Below are 19,083 nucleotides of genomic sequence, written 5' to 3' on the forward strand. Positions count from 1 at the left end.
TCCACTGACTGCCCCACTGGAGCAGTGGCAACAGCACTGCAGAACTGAGGTTCTCAGTCTATTTTCAAGCTCTGCCCCAAGGAAAGAGTCAACAGTGGGTGATCAAGTGAGATGGGGAGGAGATCCCCATTTCCTGCCATCAGAAGCAGATGCTCAGCACAGAGCTTCCCTCCAGGATGGGGAACTTCATTCGGGAAGCTGTGCTTTGTCAGCGGGGCCAGTGTCTGTACTGCCAGCTCCCGGAAGACAGAAGCTAAGCCAAGAGTCGCAAGAAAGCTGAATGAGCAGAGAAAAGAGAAGGTGAACACAGACAGTGGAGCTCTGACCCAGCCCTTGCTACGTGCTGAATTGTGCCCCACCAAGTTCACCTACATCTCAGAATGTGACTGTGTTTGGAGATAGGGCCTTTAAAGAGGCGATTCAGTTAAAAAGAGGCCGTTAGGGTGGGCGCTTGGCCAAGCTGGTGTCCTTAGAAAAACAGGGAAGCTTGGACAGAGATAAGGGGTCCATGTGTGCCCAGGAAAGACCCCGCGAAGACAGAGCAAAAGTGTGGCCATTTGTAAGCCAAGGAAAGAGGCCTCAGAAGAAACCAACCCTGCTAACACCTAGATCTTGGACTTCCAAACTCCAGAACTGTGGAGACAATTCATTTCTATTGTTTAAGCCCCCCATCCCCCCCACCCCCAGTGTGAGATATTCTGTGATGGCCACCCTAGCTGACTAACCCAGCCCTCCTTAGCTGCAGGGTTTTCCAACCCATACAGCCCCGCCAGTGTGTGGGTTTAATCTGCTCTCGACTCGGCCTCACTCTCATCCACCAGTTAGGGCCCCCTCTTTCATTTGCTTACTTATTACTTCTGAATGAATTCATTATTAATACTTCCAGCAAATATTAAGTGAGTCTCTATCAAGCCCTGGAAAAGACCCAGCATTGCCCCCTCAATGATGTAAAAGGACAGCCAGGTGCGTGGCAGCAAGTACATGCCTCCCCGCCCAACACAGCTCTCTCAGTGTCTCAAAGTGCAGTGCTCAGGGTGGAAGCCGAGAAGCCATGACTCGTCCCGTGTGTGTGTCTCCCTGTCTCACCCAGGCTCGTCACAGCCCTGTCCCGCCACTCCACTATCCTGACTCCAGTGTCCACAGGTATGCTCAGCACTGTGCTTGGCCTTTTGGTTCTTCAACCACCTCATGTGTAACGATGGCCCTTTTGCTGCAGCTCAGCCATCCTCCTGCTCCCCCAGTCACCCCCTAAACTGTTACTGCTGGAACAGAGCCATGGCCAAAATCAGGAACTGAAGCATCCCTCTGCAGCATGCGCTCACTGGGACTGTCCTTCAACCTTTTGGGCCCTCAGTCCACAGACTCTTTTTACCTTCTCCTTATTCGTCTCCCACTGTACCCAGCTCCAATTCCATAGCCTACCATTGCAGCACCACGCTCGTCCAAACACGTGAATTCCCTGCTTCTTGGCCTTCATAGCCGCCACCTGGGTGAACCCAGCTATCTTCCTGCACCTCGCTGAGTAGCTGAGTCCTGGGGAGGAAAGCTCAAGGTGGATTGGTACCTCTATACATTTACAGAGGTTGCCAACCTTTACCAGGTGTGCCTTTAACACTGCTCATTTTTGGGTCACTTAGAAAGGATTTCAAACTATCTTTACTCTCCTCGAACCCTAGGCCTCCCACCTCTCTCTCTCTCTCTCTCTCTCTCTCTCTCAGCGGATTCTCTATCCTCCTAATTCACTGAGAAAACAGCAGCCACCCAAAGGTACTCTCCCAACTTCTCGTTACTTTCCAGCTGACCTAGCCAGTCCTCTTACCTCTGTTTGATCCCATTCCCATTCACTAGCCTCCTCAGCCAGATCCTTCCTATTGGGTTTTTAAACATGCTCAACTCTTATCCCATTAGAAACCATCACAGATTCCTTCCTGGACCCCTCAACTCCTGCAGCTAATGTTCTAGGCCTCCATTTCCCCCCAAACTTTTTTTTTTTTTGCGATTTTACTTATGTGTCGGGGGGTGGGGCACAAGCAGGGGGAGCTGCAGAGAGAGAGGGAGAAGCAGGCTCCCCCTTGGGTATGGAGCCTGATGCAGGGCTGTATCCCAGGACCCTGGGATCATGACCTGAGCTGAAGGCAGATGCTTAACCAACTGAGCCACCCAGGCGTCCCTTCCCCAAACTTCTTGAAAGAGTTGTGCCTCCTTGTGACCCACTCTTCAGGCAGCCCACTGCGGGATGGTTTCCATCTCCATTACATTACTTAAACATCTCTGGCTGAGGTGGCTGGTGTCTTCATATTACTGTTTGCCTCCTCAGCTGCATTAGATACTGTCCTCCCTCTCCTTATCAGCTCTCCTTCCCTGACTCCCAAAACACTCTTGGGGCTATCCTCCCTCTCCACCTGTCCTTCCATGCTTTTTTGGCAGGCTCATCCTCCTCTCGTCAGCTGACAAACTTCCAAGCTCTGTCCTAGGCTCTCCCTTCACCTCAGCCTCCACTCTGCTCTGCCCTAGATTTTATTCCCACCTATACCCAGATGCCTCTCAGCTGTGTATCTCTGGCCTCATCTTTATTTTGACTTCCACATGCATATGTCTAACTGAAATTTGATGTTTCAAAGGCACCTCAAATTTGTGACCTTCCTCACTCCTCCATCCCCCAAACCTGGTCTCTGTTCAGTATTCCCTAACTCAGTGGCACCACCATCTGTCCAAGTCCTAAAGCCAGTAACCCAGGAGTCACCTCTGTCCCTTCCTGCCCCTTACCACACCCCAAATCTAAAACCTTTCCATGTTTCCAAAATCTCTCCATTCTTTGTATGTCTCTCCATGCCCCTGCCCCTAGTGCAGGCTTCCCTCATTCTTCCAGACTACAGAAATAGCTTCATGTGCAATAGCCACCCCATCCCTGTAAGCTGTTCTGCATAGTAGGGCTAAAGTCACCTATCAAAAAAAAAAAAAAAAAAAAACAACAGGGGCACCTGGGTGGCTCAGTTGGGTAAGTGTCTGACTCTTGGTTTTGGCTCAGGTCATGATCAGCAGGGAGTTGGCTTCCCTCTGCGTTCCCCCCGCCCCCCCCCCCGCCACTCATTCTCTCTCTCTCTCTCTCTCAAATAAATAAATAAATAAATAAATAAATAAAATCTTTAAAAACAAACAGTTTCCCACTGTTCTCAGGATAAAACCCAAAATCTCTACCATAGGGCCTCAGGACCTTTCTACAGGCTGTTTCATCTACCTGGAATATTCTTTCTCCTGCCTCATCCCTCAAACCTCTGCTTAAATGGGAGCCTTTGCTGACCACCTATCTTGGACAGGTTGCCTGTTAGACTCTCGCATACGACATGGATTTTCACACCTGGGCCTCAACGTTTATTACGTCACCTTTCTTGATGAACATTATCTTTCTTCTCAAACTGTAGGCTGCCCTAGAGCTGTTTTGATCATTGCTACATCCCTAGAAACTAGCACAGATGTACTATACTGAAGTTCACAGTACTAAAGACCCCAGCATTGGAGGTTTAAAGAAACCACTTTCCTGAGGCACCTGGCTGGCTCAGTTGGTAGAACATGTGACCGTTGCTTTTGGGTCTTAAGTTCAAGCCCCACGTTGGGTGTAGAGATTACTTAAAAAAAAAAAATCTTAAAAAAAAAAAGAAAGCCATTTTTCTAAAGAGAAAAGTGGCAGGGTTAATATTAAAAAACAAAAAGAGGCACCAGGGTGGCTCAGTCGGCTAAGGGTCTGCCTTCGGCTTGGGTCATGATCCCCAGGGTCCTGGGATGGAGCCCCCCATCAGGCTCCTTGCTCAGCAGGGAGCCTACTTTCCCTCTCCCTCTCCCTCTGCCTCTCGCTCACTGTCTCTCAGATAAATATTTCTTTAAAAAAAAAAACAAGAACAAAACCAAAAACTGACTTTAGACAGAGCTAACAGCATCATAATAATAGTTAACAGAGGAGGCGCCTGGGAGGCTCAGTCGGCTAAGCACCTGACTCTTCATTACTGCTCGGGTCATGATTTTGGGGTCCTGAGATCAGCCCCACTTCTGGCTCTGCGCTGGTCATAGAGCCTGCTTGAGATTCTCCGTCTCCCTGTGCCCTTCCCCCCGCTCGTGCTCGCGCTCTCCTCAAAAAAAAATATTCTTTTTTAAAAAAATAGTTACAGAGACTGAGTCCCCCGTGTGGGGTACACTGTTTACATTAGCTAGCTCATTTATTCCCTCCAAAAGGCAGACAAGGTAGATCCTAATTATTAGTATACCCTATTAAACATCAGAAACCCAGAGCTTTGGGAGTTAGGCTTACTGTGCGAGAGAAAGTGTCCTACAGGAGCTATTTTACCTAGGACTTGAGGTTTCTAGCCGGCCCTGTCTCTGGCCCCGCCCCCGTGACCCTATGACCCGCCCAGACCCGCCCCCAACCCCACCCCAGCCTTCGCTGAGCTCCCCGCCCCTAATACGCCTCTGACACGCCCCCGCCCCGCCCCACCGCGGCCCTCCTCCGGTCCGCCCCTTGGCCGGGGTGAACGGTGCCTGCAGTGCCAGCCGTGGCCGCCGGGGAGCAGCAGCGCGGCTCGGGTCCGACCGCTCTGGGCCGTGCTCCTCGCTCGCCCTCGGACTCGGCTCCGGCTGCCGAGCGGCTGCCCTGCCCGCGCCCAGCGCCAAGCCGCCGGGCTCACCGCGCCCGACCTAGGCTCGGCTCCCCGGGGCCGTACTGAGGCCGCAAGCAGCGCCGCAGGGTGTGGGGCGAACCCAGGAGATGAAATGACAACGTCAACCCTCCAGGTACTTCGGCGCGGCCGGGCTCGGCTTCCGGAGGCCGGAGGAGGCGCGGCGGGGCCTGCGAGCCAGCAGTCGGGCGGGCGGCCTGCTCGGAACCCCGGCCCCGCGGCCTTCGCCCCGCCGCCCTGTCGCCGCCTCCGCCGGTTTCTGTTTTCACGCGCCCAGAGCCACGGGCCGTCTCCTGTCCAGAACTCCCGCGCCCCTGCCACCCCCACCCCACACCCCGCCCCGGCCAGGCCGAGCCCTGAGGCCGCTACGTGCAGCCGGAGGCGCCCCGGTACCGCCCCGGGGATCAGCCTTCTGCGGACAGCACAGGCGCCATCTGGAAAGCTCGGCCCAGCAGTCGCCCCCCGCCCCCCGCTTCCCTTAGGACGAGGCCCCGCTCCTTCCTCAGGCTCGGATTTCCTTCTGTGGACCAGCGACCCTTCATTCATTCCCTAGGTCTTGCCTGGTGGTGCTGGGGTGGCGCCACCTGGATGCATTTCTGACCCATCCTCCAGGTGCTGCCGCCCTACTGGGACGGCAAACACAAACATGCCCAGGCCTCCGACCTGGGCTTCAGTCTTGCTTGGCTCTGCCACTCACTCGCATGTGACCTTGGGCTAGTTACCTTGACCCTAGAATTTCGGGTTTCCTATCAGTGAAATGGGGTAATACCCTGTAGGGTTGTTGTGACAGTGGCCCTGGATTGAGTAATTCAGGTGAAGCCTTCTCAGCACAGTGTCTGCTACGTAGAAAATGCTCAAGATAAAGCCTGTGAAGGAGTTAGGCAAGATTTCATGGAAGAAGGGGCTTTGCCTGGATCTGGAAAGGTTGGGTAGTATTCAGATATCTGAAGGTGGAGGAAAAAGTGGAAACAGAGGCATGGAATAAACTGGGCTACTTGGCCAGGGATTAACTAGAGTCCAAAGCCAAACCCCCACCATCCACCAGCAGAAACTCTGATCTGTTATCAGAGGGGTTTGTAAACTTCGCCTGCAGATCCCATCTGCCCAGACAATTTTTGTCTGTAAGCTAAGAATGTTTTTACATTTCTGTTAAAGTTTTATTAAGGGGCGCCTGCGTGGCTTAGTCGGTTAAGCCTCTGACTATTGATTTCGGCTCAGGTCATGATCTAAGGGTCCTGAGATGGAGCCTTGCATCTGCTCCATGCTCAGCAGGGTGTCTACTTGAAGATTCTCTCCTTCTGCCGGTTCTCCTGTTCACGCTCTCTTTCTCTCTCTAAAATAAATAAATCTTAAAAAGAAAAGCTTTATTAAGATATAACTCACCACACAATTCACACATTTAAAGTATACAATTTAGTGGCTCTTAGTATATTAAGAGTTGTGCAGGCATCACCACGCTTTTAGAACATTTTCATCACCCCAAAAAGAAACTCCACACCCTTTATAGTCAACCCCACAAACCATGTATCTCTCCCAGCTCTGGGCAAACACTCAGCTAATTTCTCTCCCCATGGATTTGCCTATTCTGGACACGTTATTTATTTGTTCATTTATTAAAAGATTAAAAGATTTATTTATTAAAAGATTTATTTTAGAGAGGGGGAAGGGCTGAGGGAGAGGGAGAAAGAAACTCAAGCAGACTCCTCGCTAAGCACGGAACCAATGCGGGGCTTGATCCCATGACCCCGAGATCACCAAACGAGCAGAAACCAAGAGTCGGATGCTCAGCCAACTGTGCCACCCAGGCGCCCCTATTCTGGGCATTTTATGTAACTGGAATCATACAATATGTGGTCCTTTGTGACTGGCTTCTCTCACTTAACATAATGTCGTAGGTTTTTATGTTTTTAAAAGGCTGGGAAAAGATATCTCATGACACGTGAAAATCATGAAATTTAAATTTCAATGTCTATAAATAAAGTTTTATTGGAACACATTCCTGCTCCTTCATTTACGTATTTTCTATGGCTGCTTTTGGGCTACAAAGGCAGAGTTGAGTAGTTGCTACAGAGATTGTATGGCCAGGAAAGTCTAACCTATTTACCATCTGGTCCTTTACAGTTTGCCAGCTCTTCTGTTAGCACGTCTTCCTTAGCCTTGTCCTTCATCCTCATCCTTGCCATATGTGTTACTAGAGATGTGGCAGGCTGGCAGTTTTATTTATCACCTCACCCTTGTGTTATGCAAAACTATTCTTCAAATTGCAGCTGAGGCCTCTTGCCTGTGAAACATCACATGCAGTTGCCAAAAAGATCTAATGTGCTCTTAGGTGCATTAATTAATAAAGTATCTCAAGGGGGGAGGCAGAGCATCCCTTGAGTATTGTTCTGACCCTGCCTTTCAAAAGGACAGACCCAAGGAGGAAGGCATACTGGGCATGTTTTTCTGGAGAAGAGAAGCCATCAGGGACAGGAGAACTCGTTTCATTGTCTCATAGGAAGAGTGGGGTTGTTGGGGGAGAGTAGACCTGCGAAGCTTGTGTTTAAGCTAATCGCCCAGGAAGGTTCTGGGCTCCTGGCCATTCTCTATTTGTAGGTAATGGAGGTAGCTGAGCTTGAAAATAGTAGCCAACCCTCTTTCACCTTTCCTCATCTCATCAACCTGGTGAGTTCATTTATCATCAACCTGGCCTAACCTACTCCAGTCTGTTAATTTTGTAGAGCTAGCTGTGCCTTTCTGAGACTTCTTACTTTCAGATGAGGAAGGGCTGCACAAATGCCTGAGCCCTGCCAAGAGCTGGTCAGGAGGTTTATTGTTTGCTGTGGACGGAACTGTGTGTATATAGTGGGATCTGCTGGCCTGGTGTCTAGTGCAGATCAGCTTGAGGAGGATAATTCGGGTAATGCTTCCTGGGGTGGTGAAGCCATGGTTTCTTTCTTTTTTTTTTTTTTTTAAGATTTTATTTATTTATTAGAGAGAGAGGGAACACAAGCAGGGGGAGTGGGAGAGGAAGAAGCAGGCTCCCAGTGGAGGAGCCTGATGCGGGGCTTGATCCCAGAACGCCGGGATCACGCCCTGAGCCAGAGGCAGACGCCTAACGACTGAGCCACCCAGGCGCCCCAAGCCATGGTTTCTAAAACTGGATATGTATATGTGGGGCAGCTGCCTGAAAGATCCACCGTGCTTGGAGTTCAGTCCTAGAGCACAGGCCTACAGGATTTGTGAGATTCACAAAGATTCTCACAGACTTCTTAGAAGATTCCAGAGGACCATTTCCTTCAGTTGGCAGCACATATATGTCTTCGGAGTAAGCAAGCCCTTTTCTTTCTCTCTCTTTCTTTCTTTCTTTCTTTCTTTCTTTCTTTCTTTCTCTCTCTCTCTTTCTTTCTCTCTTTCTCTCTTCTTTCTTTTTAGATTTATTTATTTATTTATTTTAGAGAGCTCGAGCATATGCTGGTGGGGGGAGGGGCAGAGGGAGAGAATCTTTAAGCAGACTCCCTGCTGAGCACGGAGCCTAATGCAGGGCTTGATCCCTTGACCCTGACATCATGACCTGAGCGGAAACCAAGTTGGACACTTAACTGACTGAGCCACCTAGGTGTGCCAGCAAGCACTTTTCTTACTAGAGCTACTGGTATACTGACCCATGTGTCTAAGCATCCCTTCCCTAAGTAGCAAATTTAGGAAAACCTCTTCTCTTTTCACCACTGGAAGCAGGTTGGGCCGCTAGGAGGAAGTAGAGATCCCTTCGATGGGCCTCCTAGAACTCAGGGCTGGCGTCAAGTGTGGTTTCTGGCCTTCGTGCTAAGCAGCATAGCAATCAGTTGGTTCTGATGTTTCTCCTGTTCCAGGGCCGTTTTTCTTTCCCTTGAGGCAAGGAATAGAAAGTGGATTCTCCCCTTGAGCCCCAACCTGAGATATTTGGTCAGGTTTTCACTTACGGAAATACAGAGTGAAACCGAGAAGGAGGTTGCTTTCAGCTGTATGAGTGTGCTGTGAAGAGCAATGGCTGTCTTTTAAAGCTTCCTTTCAAGGCCTTTCTAGTTGATGTTGGAAAAATAGGCCAACATAATGGTGTGCGACTAACAGATCCGCAGGATTCATGCTGCCCTAGGACCCTAAGGGATTTTGGGTCTCTTGGGAAGCACTGAGGTATTTGCTTCATCTTTCCAGAAAGCCATTGATCTGGTGACGAAAGCCACAGAAGAGGATAAAGCCAAGAATTACGAGGAGGCGCTCCGGCTCTACCAGCATGCCGTGGAGTATTTCCTACATGCTATCAAATGTGAGTCACACACAGGGCCCTCCCCGACTGCAGAGCCCCTGTGAGAGCAGGGTAGGTACACCCTCGCCACTTCCCCTTTTGCAGATGAGGCACACAGCGACAAGGCCAAGGAGAGCATTCGAGCGAAGTGCATGCAGTACCTAGACCGGGCAGAGAAGCTGAAGGATTATTTACGAAACAAAGAGAAGCATGGCAAGAAGCCAGTCAAAGAAAATCAGAGTGAGAGCAAGGGGTGAGTACAGAGGAGTGGAGGACCCGGCTGGGACCAGAGACCCCATGAGCATGTGCCTTTTCCACTGTTGCTGCCATTCCTGGTGCTCATGCTGCCTTCCACTCATAGTGATAATGCCCCTAGTTGCTTTTGTCAGGTACTTTGCACAATACTTTTTGGACAGTGTCTCATTGGTTCCTCACAGAAAAGCGGTGAGGGAAACTCAAGCCAGCAGCGAGGTTACAAGTCTGGGATTCCACAGTCAGACTCTCAGGGTATGTCCCGGTGCTGCCACTTCCTAGCCGGGTGACCATGGACATGTGCCATGACCCCCTGTGCTTCCAGGCTCCTCTTCTGAAGAAGAAAGATATTGCGCCCTCCCGCCCAGCGTTGCTCTGAGGAGCGGATGAGATGATGTGGGTAAAGCCCCACGAGTAAAGCGAGGTGCGCAGTGAGGATGGAATAAGCGTCAGCTGCTGGGACGATCGGAGTTACTGTCTTCATCTGACAGATGAGGCAGCAGATCAAGTTTAGAGATGGCCCAGGTCACAGAGCTGGCACTGGATGGAGTCTGGACCCACACGCAGGGCTTCTGTGTCCCACTCCAAAGCCAGTGTTCGCTCTGCAGCCTCTTTCCTCACATTCGTGGTTTGCCCACCACACAGATTCCAGTTAGCTGAGTGTACAGGCCAGTGGTGTTCTGGAGGCGAATGGGAGGGTCCCAGGCGGGAGGGTCACAGAGCAAGAGACAGGCGGATCGTGTGTCTGCCGCCCCACCAGAGCTGAGGGGCTCTGCGTCCTGGGTGGACAGGGTTCCCCCAGGGAGAGAGACATGCTCTGGGAAGGGAAGAGGAAGGGGCAGGAGGTGAAGCATTCTCGGGAGGGCGGGAACAATTCTGAGGATGGCTGATCACTTCTGTCCCATTAGGGATTGGCCCTGGGGTGAGACCAGTGACTGTGTTCCCTTCCCACGTTCCCCTCTTTAAACTTCACCTCTTCTCCGAGTCACAGCCACTTCCTGTCTGGTTTTGTATCTTTGTGAAAGGCCAATGACCGCTCCGGTTGCCTGCCCAGCTGCTGAGGTCCAGCCAGAGCACATGTCCCTCATCAGCCTTCTAGAGAGGGCACGCATCTCTGTTGTTACTTCCTTAATGAAGAAACAAGGATGGGTTACGGGAGGGTTTCCTGGAGGATGTGGAAGGGAGTGTCGATAACAGGTGGTCTGAACATCCTTGAGGTCCCTGCTTGTGGGTCTCTCACCACTGTTGAGCAGGGCAGGTGGCTCTCTACTGCCAGGCCAGCAGCCAGCACCTGGCCTTGCTCTCAGAGCCTCCTTGTCACCTGCCTCTTGCTTTAGCCTGTCGTCTTCTGTCTCCTTTCCCAGCAGTGATAGTGACAGCGAAGGGGATAATCCAGAGAAAAAGAAATTGCAAGAACAACTGATGGGTAAGAGGCCCGTGGCCCCATGGCAGTGGGAGGCGGGTGTGGAGAGGGCCCGCTGCAGGGTCGGCCCAGACTCGTCAGTTGGGCTCTAGGTCGAAGGCTCTGCTTGCCTCTCGCAGGTGCTGTTGTGATGGAGAAGCCCAACATTCGGTGGAGTGATGTGGCTGGCCTGGAGGGGGCCAAGGAGGCCCTCAAAGAAGCTGTCATTTTGCCAATTAAATTTCCACACTTGTTCACAGGTAAGAGTTGAGCTACGTTAGGGCCAGATGTAAAAATAGCAAGCTTCTGCAGAAGCCAGCCCAGGGCTTCTGCTCTGAAGGTGTCCAGGAGCAGGTGGACACTCAGCTCTCCGGGCCCTCAGGGTGAGGGCCCAACCTTCCCTCTCAGGGCTCTCAGTCGAGAGAGGCCCCAGGGTCTACTCATCACAGTCATCTGCTCCTTGGCTCCTCTCCCGTGTCAGAAACACCTTTGCAACTAGAACTTTGACTTGACCATCCCCATGGGGGCGTAGGGTCAGGAACTAGTGCCAGCCAGTGTCACTTCGCAAGGTTTTGGGGGTCATGAGCCAGGGCTAGGAGCAGGTTCTCAGCAGGTAATTCAGTTCCCTTTATTCCTTTGCTTCTAGAATCAGTTGTCTTGTAGAACTTTTCTCTTCTGACTGTACTTACTACTCAGTCCCCTCTGCTTTTTTCTGTTCCCTTTCCCCAGCCAGGAGGAAGCTCACCTCAGTTTATTCTTTGTTGTAGGCAAGCGTACACCTTGGCGAGGGATACTGCTCTTTGGACCCCCTGGCACGGGGAAATCCTACCTGGCCAAAGCGGTGGCCACAGAGGCCAACAACTCCACCTTCTTCTCTGTGTCCTCCTCAGACTTGATGTCTAAGTGGTTGGGGGAGAGTGAGAAGTAAGTCAACTGCCAGGCCTGCATCCCTGCCCTTGAGCCACCACCCCGAGGAACCACTGTTGGGTATCAGGGAGAAGTCGCCAGCAGAGGGGAACCCTGCTAGCTTGTTGGGTGGGACACTGTCCTGACAAGGCCTGCTGCGACTGAATGGGTGCTTGGGGGAGAGGAGTCCTCGTGAAGGGAAGGCAAAGGCACTCACAATCTTTGGGTATCAGGTGGGTATCCTCTGTTAGGGACTTCACGTAGTTCAGTTATTTTCCACACCGACTCCTGTTTTGCAGAGGGTGACACTGAGGCTGAGAGGAGGGTAAGTGACTTGTCCTAAATCCAGAGCTAATGAGTGGGGCTGTTGCCAAGGCTGGCTTTTGCTCATGGTACAGTGCTGCCATGTGAACTGTGAGGACCACTTTCGCTGAAATCCAAGCATGACTGGAGTCTTGACCTGCCTGTGGGAAGGGCAAAGAGAAGCAGAGACTGGGCCCCTGGCTGGGATGTGTGTGGGTGTCCTGATCCCAGCCCCACTTGTCACCTTCACAGGCTAGTCAAGAACCTGTTTGAGCTGGCCAGGCAGCATAAGCCCTCCATCATCTTCATCGATGAGGTGGATTCCCTCTGCGGGTCCCGCAATGAAAATGAGAGCGAGGCTGCCCGAAGGATCAAAACGGAGTTCTTGGTGCAGATGCAGGGTGCGTGCCAGTGCGGGGTGCCCTCCCCGGTTCTCGGTCCGCCTGCAGCCAGCCCAGGGCTTCATGATTTCGTTGCGGCTGGATTTGATAATCCTTAAGATGGAGGGAAAATGTCAGCAGCTGTCCTCAGCTCCATCTCCACAGGCCTGCAGAGAGGTTTCCACAGCCTTTGCCTGCCAGCCCTCTGCCCTTCCCGAGGCCGGCAGGGCTTCAGAGAAGGTTCTTGGCCCAGCAGAGCTGGTTGGGGCCCTGCTGGTGGTGGCACGGGGCTGGCCCCAGATCAGAACACACAAAGGCCCTGAGGTGCTTCCCCCAGAAGCTCCCCAATCCTTGCAGGTGTTCTGAGTCAGCATCTGTGTTTCCCTTTCTCCACAGGGGTGGGGAATAACAACGATGGGACTCTGGTTCTTGGTGCCACAAACATCCCCTGGGTGTTGGATTCAGCCATTAGAAGGAGGTGAGTCTTCCCCAGTAGAAAACAGGGGCTGAGGTCTTTCTCCAGCCGTAGCCAGCCTGCTGCTGGCAGCTGTGGGTGCAACCTGACTCTGTTTCCCTGGAGGCTTCTTCATGTCTGCTTGGTGAGCAGAGTCCTAAGGGAAGCCAGCTTCTGGAGGGCCCCAGCGCCCATCTCTATGAAGACTGTTAGGCCATCTCTTCTCAAGTCCTGCCATGTGCTTGGCTCTCTAGGTTTGAAAAGAGGATTTACATCCCACTGCCTGAGGAGGCTGCCCGTGCCCAGATGTTCCGGTTGCATCTGGGGAGCACTCCCCACAACCTTACGGATGCCAACATCCATGAGCTGGCCCGGAAGACGGAAGGCTACTCAGGTGCCGACATCAGCATCATTGTGCGGGACTCCCTCATGCAGCCTGTCAGAAAAGTTCAGTCAGCAACACACTTCAAAAAGGTGAGTGGAAGGACACCCAGGTGGCTCAGTGGGTGAAGCATCCGACTCTTGATCTCAGCTCAGGTCTTGATCTGTTGTTCAGGGTTGTGAGTTTAAGCCCCACGTTGGGCTCCACACCAGGAGTGGAGCCTACTTAAAAAAGGGGCAGGGGGAATGGGCCAGCAAAGAGTTGCTTAGAAAGTGTCACAGGAATGGGAATATCAGCTTTCTTTGCCAGTTCCTCAGCTGCTAGGTGATATATCTTTAGTCTCCTGGAGAACCAAGCACAAGTACAAAGTGAGCCCTCTGGCTCCAGGGTCTGGGGTTGCACCTGCTCTCTTTCCCTATAGTTCTTCTTACTCGAATGTGACCATCTCAGATTGTGTGAAGCCAGAGGACATGGCACCATGCCAGTCACCTCTGCCACCTCCACAGTCAGTGCTATGCTGTCATGTGTGGGGACCCCACTCAGTGTCTGAAGAATCGGTGGGTATAAAATCACCCGCTCTAAGGAGGAACTCCTCTTACACAGTGTGTCTCTGTCGAGTGTCTGCTGAGGGTCCTGCTGTGTGCCTGGTGCTGTTCTAGGACCTGGGGAGACATTTGTGACCACAGCAGACAAAAATCCCTGCCCTATGGGAGCCTCTTCACTAGTTGAGGAGATACTAATTTCTTAGAGGGTGATGAGGGGGAGGTCAGAGCAGGGGATGAAGTCTGATGTTTCTGAAGTTTGGAGTTGGGTGGGCAGGTTATATTCTTTAAAAAAACAAAGATTTATTTATTTGAGAGAGAGAGAGTGAGTGAGCGGGGGTAGGGGGACAGAGGGAGAGAGAATCCCAAGCAACTCCCTGCTCCGTCTTACAACCCTGAGATCATGACCTGAGCCGAAATCAGGAGTTGGATACTTAACTGACTGTGCCACCCAGGTGCCCCTGGGCAAGTTGTATTCTTCTTTTTTTTTTTTAATGAAAAATGCCCACGTTTCTACAATAATTTTATTTTTATTTATTTTTTTTTAAAGATTTTATTTATTTATTCGACAGAGATAGAGACAGCCAGCGAGAGAAGGAACACAAGCAGGGGGAGTGGGGAGAGGAAGAAGCAGGCTCATAGCAGAGGAGCCTGATGTGGGGCTCAANGGCTCAATCCCATAACGCCAGGATAACGCCCTGAGCTGAAGGCAGACGCTTAACCGCTGTGCCACCCAGGCGCCCCTACAATAATTTTATTTTTTAAATTTTTTTTTAGATTTTTATTTATTTGACAAAGAGAGAGACAGTGAGAGAGGGAACATAAGCAGGGGGGAGTGGGAGAGGGAGAAGCAGGCTTCCCGCTGAGCCGGGAGGCTGATGTGGGGCTCAATCCCAGGACTCTGGGATCATGACCTGAGCCGAAGGCAGATGATTAACAACTGAGCCACCTAGTCGCCCCCTTCTTCTTTTTTTTTTAATCTCATATTCTTTCCACTCCCTCCTTTCTTAAAATTTTTTTAAGAGTGAGTGAGTGGGGGCGCCTGGGTGGCACAGCGGTTAAGCGTCTGCCTTCGGCTCAGGGCGTGATCCCGGCGTTGTGGGATNNNCTCGATCCCATAATGCCGGGATCACGCCCTGAGCCAAAGGCAGACGCTTAACGACTGCGCCACCCAGGCGCCCCGGGAGAGGGAGAGAATCTTAAGCAGACTCCATGCCTATTGAGCCCAAGGCAGGCCTTGATCCCACAACCCTGAGATTGTGACCTGAGTTGAAATCAAGAGTCAGGTGCTTAACTGACTGAGCCACCCAGGCGCCCCAAGGCAGGTTGTATTCTTAAAGGATAGGCCACCCGAAGTGGCATTTGAGTCCGAGTTGAAGGAGGTGGGGCGCCTGGGTGGCACAGCGATTAAGCGTCTGCCTTCGGCTCAGGGCGTGATCCCGGCGTTCTGGGATCGAGCCCCACATCAGGCTCCTCTGCTATGAGCCTGCTTCTTCCTCTCCCACTCCCCCTGCTTGTGTTCCCTCTCTCACTGGCTGTCTCTATCTCTGTCAAATAAATAAATAAAATATTAAAAAAAAAAAAAGTTGAAGGAGGTGAGGGAATTAGCCTTGGGGATATTTGGGGGGATGTTGCCAATAAAGCAACTATGGTTAGAAAAACATTTTTGATGTCACTACATTTGTGGTGAGATCTGATGGAATTAGGAAGCGGAAGATATCAAGACGTTTTGGGCCACAAATTGAGATTCTGGAGAACAGTGCCTGGAATATTATGCTAATCACAAACCTCTGAAATCCTCCTTTGAGCTACTTAGACTGCCCGCCTCGGAGTTCTGAAGAAGTCGTTCTCTTCTCAGACTGATGACCTACAAGCCAGGCATGGATTCACCCCCTACCGCTACCTTCTCTTCAGGACTCTGAAACCTGAGGCATCCTGTCCCTTCCCCAAGCACCGAGGTGCAACCCCTCCAGCCAAACTCCTATTTGATTTCAGGTCTGTGGCCCTTCCCGCACCAACCCTGGCGTTATGATAGATGACCTCCTGACCCCGTGCTCACCAGGGGACCCAGGGGCCATGGAGATGACTTGGATGGATGTCCCTGGTGACAAACTCTTAGAGCCTGTGGTTTGCATGGTAAGTGGCCGGCTGGGAGAGAGACTACACAGAGCCCAGAAAACTGGGGTCTTGGGTCTGAAAATAAAAATAGGCTTCTCCCCTTCTCTGTCCTGGGCTGTTGTGGCTCTTCTGAAACAGAGAATGGCCTTTGGGGCTTGGGGTGGCTGGGGCTCCTGCTGTTAGACTTAGTGGGGGCCCAGGATGGAGGCCATAGCATGAGCATTTTATTTTCTTCAGCAAGAATAAAGGCCCGCTGGTGTGACTACATCATTCCATGGGTTTGGCTTTTGTGCCCAGAAGGAGGCAGTTTGCTTTGATGCCCTTGCACAGGCAGCCTCATGGGACTAGTCTTGCCTTCTCCTCATCCTGGTCTTCCCGATGGTCTTGCCTGTCATGTGGGGCAGGTGTCTGCCAGTGTGGCTGCTGTGGTGGGTGTGCGCTCAGAACGAGCTTCTCCCAGGAGTTAAGACATGAGGGGAGCTTGGATTCTCTCCGATGAGAAGTAGGTCTGTTTGGAAACGACATAAGCCACCTCAAGAGGGAAGAGTGGTCCTGTCACAGGTGACATTCAGGCAGGCACCAGGCAACCAGGGGAGCTTTGCGTTTGGGGCTGGGAGTGACCGGGAACACTGGCCTCTTCCTGCTGGACCCCATGGGTCTGCGACACAGGGAGGCTGGGGGCCTGGGACCTGGCTCTTCCTCAGCTCCATGCCCTTGTCTTTGCAGTCGGACATGCTCCGGTCTCTGGCCACCACTCGGCCCACCGTGAATGCAGATGACCTCCTGAAAGTGAAGAAATTTTCAGAGGACTTTGGCCAAGAGAGTTAAAAATTTCTTCACTTGGTGATGGTGAAGGTGGGAGGTTGATTGGGGTAATAAATCCACGGTACTCCCTATGTCAGTGGCCAGATAGCGCTCCGGGGCCCGTCATCACGTCACTGCAGCGTCCCCTCTGCTGTCTGGCCGCAGGCCGGGGAGCAGGAAGGAAGGGCCTCCCGGGCCGCAGAGACACAGAAGCACATTCAGCACTGGGTGGAATACTGGTTCTTCCTACTTCCTCTCCTCCTCTTCTGGATGCTCACCAACTCCTTGTCCTGCCTCTCTGTGGGTTTTGTTTTTTTTTTAAACCTTTCTTCGTTCCCTTAAATTAATGCTGCTTGGATTTTTGTCTTGTTTATAAATAAAGTTAAAATCTCCCAGAAGCGTCAAGGAGTGGGAGCAGCCCGCACTGTGGGGTTGTTGCAGACCTTCAAAATGGCTTGCCAGCTCCTTCACCTGTCCTTTCTAACCCAGGTTTTACTCCTTGTGAACACAATGGCCAGTGCCCTGGGTTGTCAGCCCAAGCCCTGCCTGTAAAGGCCAAGAGTAAAACCAAGCCATTCCCACCCTCCTAGGTCAGCATCCTGGGCCCTGTGTCCTCCCTGCAGGAGGAGAGGGTGGTTTTTGTGAGCACAAGGCTGTGTAGATCAGAATGAGTGAAGGCAGTCAGGTGGGTTTTACTGCTGCCTTTTCTTCCCTCTGAATGTGAGAACACCGAACCCTGCCATTGCCCCTGGCCCTCTGCCCTGGAAATGGGCTAATAAATCTTTTCCCTCTTGAGCCACCTGAGTGATTTCATCTTTGATTCTTATGTGAGCTCCTTGAAGGCCATGCTTGGTTCCATTAGAAAGACCCCCTGGTTTTCTCTCCAGGTTCTTCTCTTCATCAGAGGAGACTATTGCCACCTGCTGCAGTTCCCAGGCCTGTTCTCAGGTCTGACTGCCCAGACCTCCCCTCCCCCACCCCCCGGGGCCTTGCGCATGTGGCACCTGGACAGTTCTTCCTGCAGACTGGGAGGCCTGCGGCCCAGACGGCCCAGATGTGGCTGCAGCTGTGTTTGGCTTGGTCTGCTGCCAACATTGAAAAATTGAGAATTGATGTAAAAATTCAGATTTCTGGCTTCTGGGAGATTAGGCAGTGCCGGGCCTGCGTCCCCACGAGGCAGCCTGTCAGCCACAGCCAAGCAGGGACTGCCCTGTTCAGAAGCAGAACTCTCTCCAGCTCCCCCATCCCCATATGGACTGCTTCACCCCTTCGGGTTGCCTGCCCAGCCCCTGTGGGCATTTGAAGTTGTGATTCCTGATCCTGAGACCCCCTCCCCCAACCCCCAAGGCTCTAGAGCTGGCAGCCCTAGAAATGCTGAGTAGGAGGCTGTGCTCCTTGACTGCTTGCGAATGAATACACAAAAGGCCTGCCATCGGCTTGGTCTAGCTCCCCTCCCCCTCCAAAAGCCGTGATTAGCTGCAGTTCTTATTAAAACCCAGCTTGTCCAGAACTGATGAGGTGGCCAACGCTTAGATCACAGTAGCCTTGCACTGCAGTGGTCTTTGATTTGGTTAGGAATGGCTGCTGAATTGAGCCAATTTTTTGTAGGGTTCCTTGAAGGCTCGGGCCCAAGTGCACCTCTGCAGTGTGGGTGCGTTAGCCGTGCCTCAATGCCAGGTGCTTTGGCAAGCCTGGCCAGGTGACGCCTTTGCAGCAGCTGTGGCTGGCATCTTTGTCGCTCAGGAGTTCCATGGCTCTCGCTTTAGTTATGTGCCCTCAGCCACCAGTTACTGTTTGTGAACAGGACACTGCCCCACTCGTACTATTTCACTTTAGCTACTTGTGTTTTCTTATTCTACGTCCAGTCACCTTTACTTGAATCAGAAGGTCCTTGCTTGCTTTATTTTTTAAAAATCTTCCTTTCTACTGCTTACCTTAACAAGTCACAGGGGTTAACAGAAACCGGGGCTGCTGTGGTTCATCTTCATAGCTCTGGTCACGGCTGTCACAGCTGTCACGCCTCTCTATTCCTCTCTCCACCCCCCAGTGACAGGATGCAGGGTGATGACTATCCCAGTCATATGTGAGGCTGGTCACCTCAGACTGATGCGTGCCCTCACCATTCACGTTGCAGAGGCATTTCCTCCCCTAAATGCTAACTCTGAAATTCACTCTTCCCTACTTGGGGATTCTGTCTTAAACCTTGTCTACCTTGGCTTTCACTTTGGTAGTTGACTTCTAAAACTTTCCTTAGCTCAAGATGCTGATTTGTGTGTGTGGTTACTGTGGCTAATACATCTCCCTGAGGTGGGGAGATTTTATTAGAAATGCAGACTTGTTGCTTTGGGCTGTAGTAGCTAGTTGGACAAATCCTCCTAGGTGGATTTGGTTACAATAGTAAACCTCATGTTGTCAGCAATACAGAGTTTCACGCTTTCTCCAAGTTCCACTCTGAGCAACCACAGGACGCTGCAGGCAAATGTTACTGATCTACAACATTACAAAGGCATCAGTAACGACTGTTAACCTCAGAGCTGTCAGGAAGCTGCAGAATATTCTGATGCCACCCCGCAGGAGCTTCTACACATTGTCCAAGGGAAAGGAGGGTC

At 51.7% G+C, this 19,083-nt stretch overlaps 1 protein-coding gene across 2 annotated transcripts; it reads left to right on the forward strand.

The window, feature by feature from the left end:
- The first annotated feature begins 4,550 nt into the window (after positions 1-4,550).
- Positions 4,551-17,269, forward strand: VPS4A (vacuolar protein sorting 4 homolog A). Of its 2 annotated transcripts, none has more exons than XM_034638734.1 (11): positions 4,551-4,782; positions 8,841-8,952; positions 9,037-9,184; positions 10,551-10,609; positions 10,726-10,845; positions 11,353-11,509; positions 12,047-12,195; positions 12,571-12,652; positions 12,883-13,102; positions 15,548-15,688; positions 16,397-17,269. In XM_034638734.1, exons 1-11 carry the CDS (start codon positions 4,762-4,764, stop codon positions 16,496-16,498), a joined length of 1,311 nt encoding a protein of 436 aa, XP_034494625.1. In that variant the 5' UTR covers positions 4,551-4,761; the 3' UTR covers positions 16,499-17,269. The 2 variants fall into 2 exon arrangements, with proteins under 2 accessions (XP_034494625.1, XP_034494624.1); XM_034638733.1 differs by having other exon boundaries at positions 4,552-4,782; positions 10,548-10,609.
- Positions 17,270-19,083: the final 1,814 nt, after the last annotated feature.

Source organism: Ailuropoda melanoleuca, chromosome 12, assembly GCF_002007445.2.
Source record: "Ailuropoda melanoleuca isolate Jingjing chromosome 12, ASM200744v2, whole genome shotgun sequence".
Taxonomy (NCBI): domain Eukaryota; kingdom Metazoa; phylum Chordata; class Mammalia; order Carnivora; family Ursidae; genus Ailuropoda; species Ailuropoda melanoleuca.

Coding starts and splice junctions, on each gene's coding strand:
- VPS4A (XM_034638733.1), top strand. CDS start 4,762: ATGACAACGTCAACCCTCCAG. Junction 9,185..10,547: donor AATCAGAGTGAGAGCAAGGG/GTGAGTACAGAG, acceptor CTCCTTTCCCAG/CAGTGATAGTGACAGCGAAG. Junction 10,610..10,725: donor ATTGCAAGAACAACTGATGG/GTAAGAGGCCCG, acceptor TGCCTCTCGCAG/GTGCTGTTGTGATGGAGAAG.